The 971-nt window shown below is 63.2% G+C and overlaps 1 protein-coding gene across 1 annotated transcript; it reads right to left on the bottom strand.

Moving 5' to 3' along the window:
* Positions 1-3: 3 nt before the first annotated feature.
* On the bottom strand, positions 4-963 carry LOC104126218 (leucine-rich repeat-containing protein 4B-like; the record flags this gene model as incomplete). Its single annotated transcript, XM_035894134.1, has 1 exon — positions 4-963. A coding segment is annotated over one exon (960 nt), but the record flags the coding sequence as incomplete, so codon positions are not given.
* Between the last annotated feature and the right edge of the window lie 8 nt (positions 964-971).

Below are 971 nucleotides of genomic sequence, written 5' to 3'. Positions count from 1 at the left end.
CACCCAGTTGGCCCAGGTCGTGGCGGTGCCCGTTCGGCACTTGAGTTCGGCCGCCATCCCTTCGGTGACGTTGAGGTCGGCGGGGGGTTCCACGATGACGGGGGCGTAGCAGGTAAAGTGCCCGGGTTCCAGCTCGCCCAGGTAGCGCCCCCGCAAGGCCGGCGGCGCGTGGCAACGGGCGCAGCAACTGGTGTTACTGGGCACCGTCTCCCTCAACCACCAACTCAACCAAAGGACGTCGCAATCGCAACGCCAAGGGTTGTGGTGGAGGTGAACCCGCTCCAGGCGGTGCAAGGGGGCGAAGAGGTCGTGGGGCAGCGAGGCCAGCTCGTTATGGGCCAAATTCAACTCTTCCAAAGCTTTGAGGTCATCGAAGGCGTTGCGTTCCACCGCCGCCACCCGGGCGTGCATCAACCATAGCTTCCTCAAGCTGCCCAAGCCTTGGAAGGAACCGGGCCGGACGCGACCCAAGCGATTGCCCGAAAGTTCCAGTTCTTCCAACCGGACCAAAGCCGTCAAGTTGGGAATCTCCTTCAGGTTGCACATCCCCAAGTTCAAGTAGCGGAGGTTGACCAAACCCTCGAAGGCGGCCTCTGAGATGTACTCCAGGCGCTTGAGCTCGCCCAGGTCCAGGCGCCGGAGGGAGGGGACGCGGTTGAAGGCGTAGGAGGGGATGCTCTCGATGGGGTTGTTGCGCAACCAGAGCTCGCGCAGCTTGGAGAGGTACTCGAAGGCCTGGGTGGGGACGGTGGTCAAGCGGTTGTCGAAGAGCTCCAAGGTGTTGAGGTTGGGGAGGCCGTTGAAGGCGCCCACCTCCACCTTCCGCACCAGGTTGCGGCTCAGCTGGAGGATCTCCAAGTGCCGGAGGTGCTTGAAGGTGTCGGTGCGGATCACCTGGATGTGGTTCTCCTGGAGGTTCAGGTAACGGGTGTTGACCGAAATGCTGGCCGGCACCTCCAGCAGCTCCCGCC

This window comes from Egretta garzetta, unplaced genomic scaffold, assembly GCF_000687185.1.
Source record: "Egretta garzetta isolate BGI_Z169 unplaced genomic scaffold, ASM68718v1 scaffold580, whole genome shotgun sequence".
In the NCBI taxonomy this organism is placed as follows: Eukaryota; Metazoa; Chordata; class Aves; order Pelecaniformes; family Ardeidae; genus Egretta; species Egretta garzetta.
The sequence above is the reverse complement of the archived record's forward strand: the minus strand, read 5'-3'. Positions and strand labels throughout refer to the sequence as shown.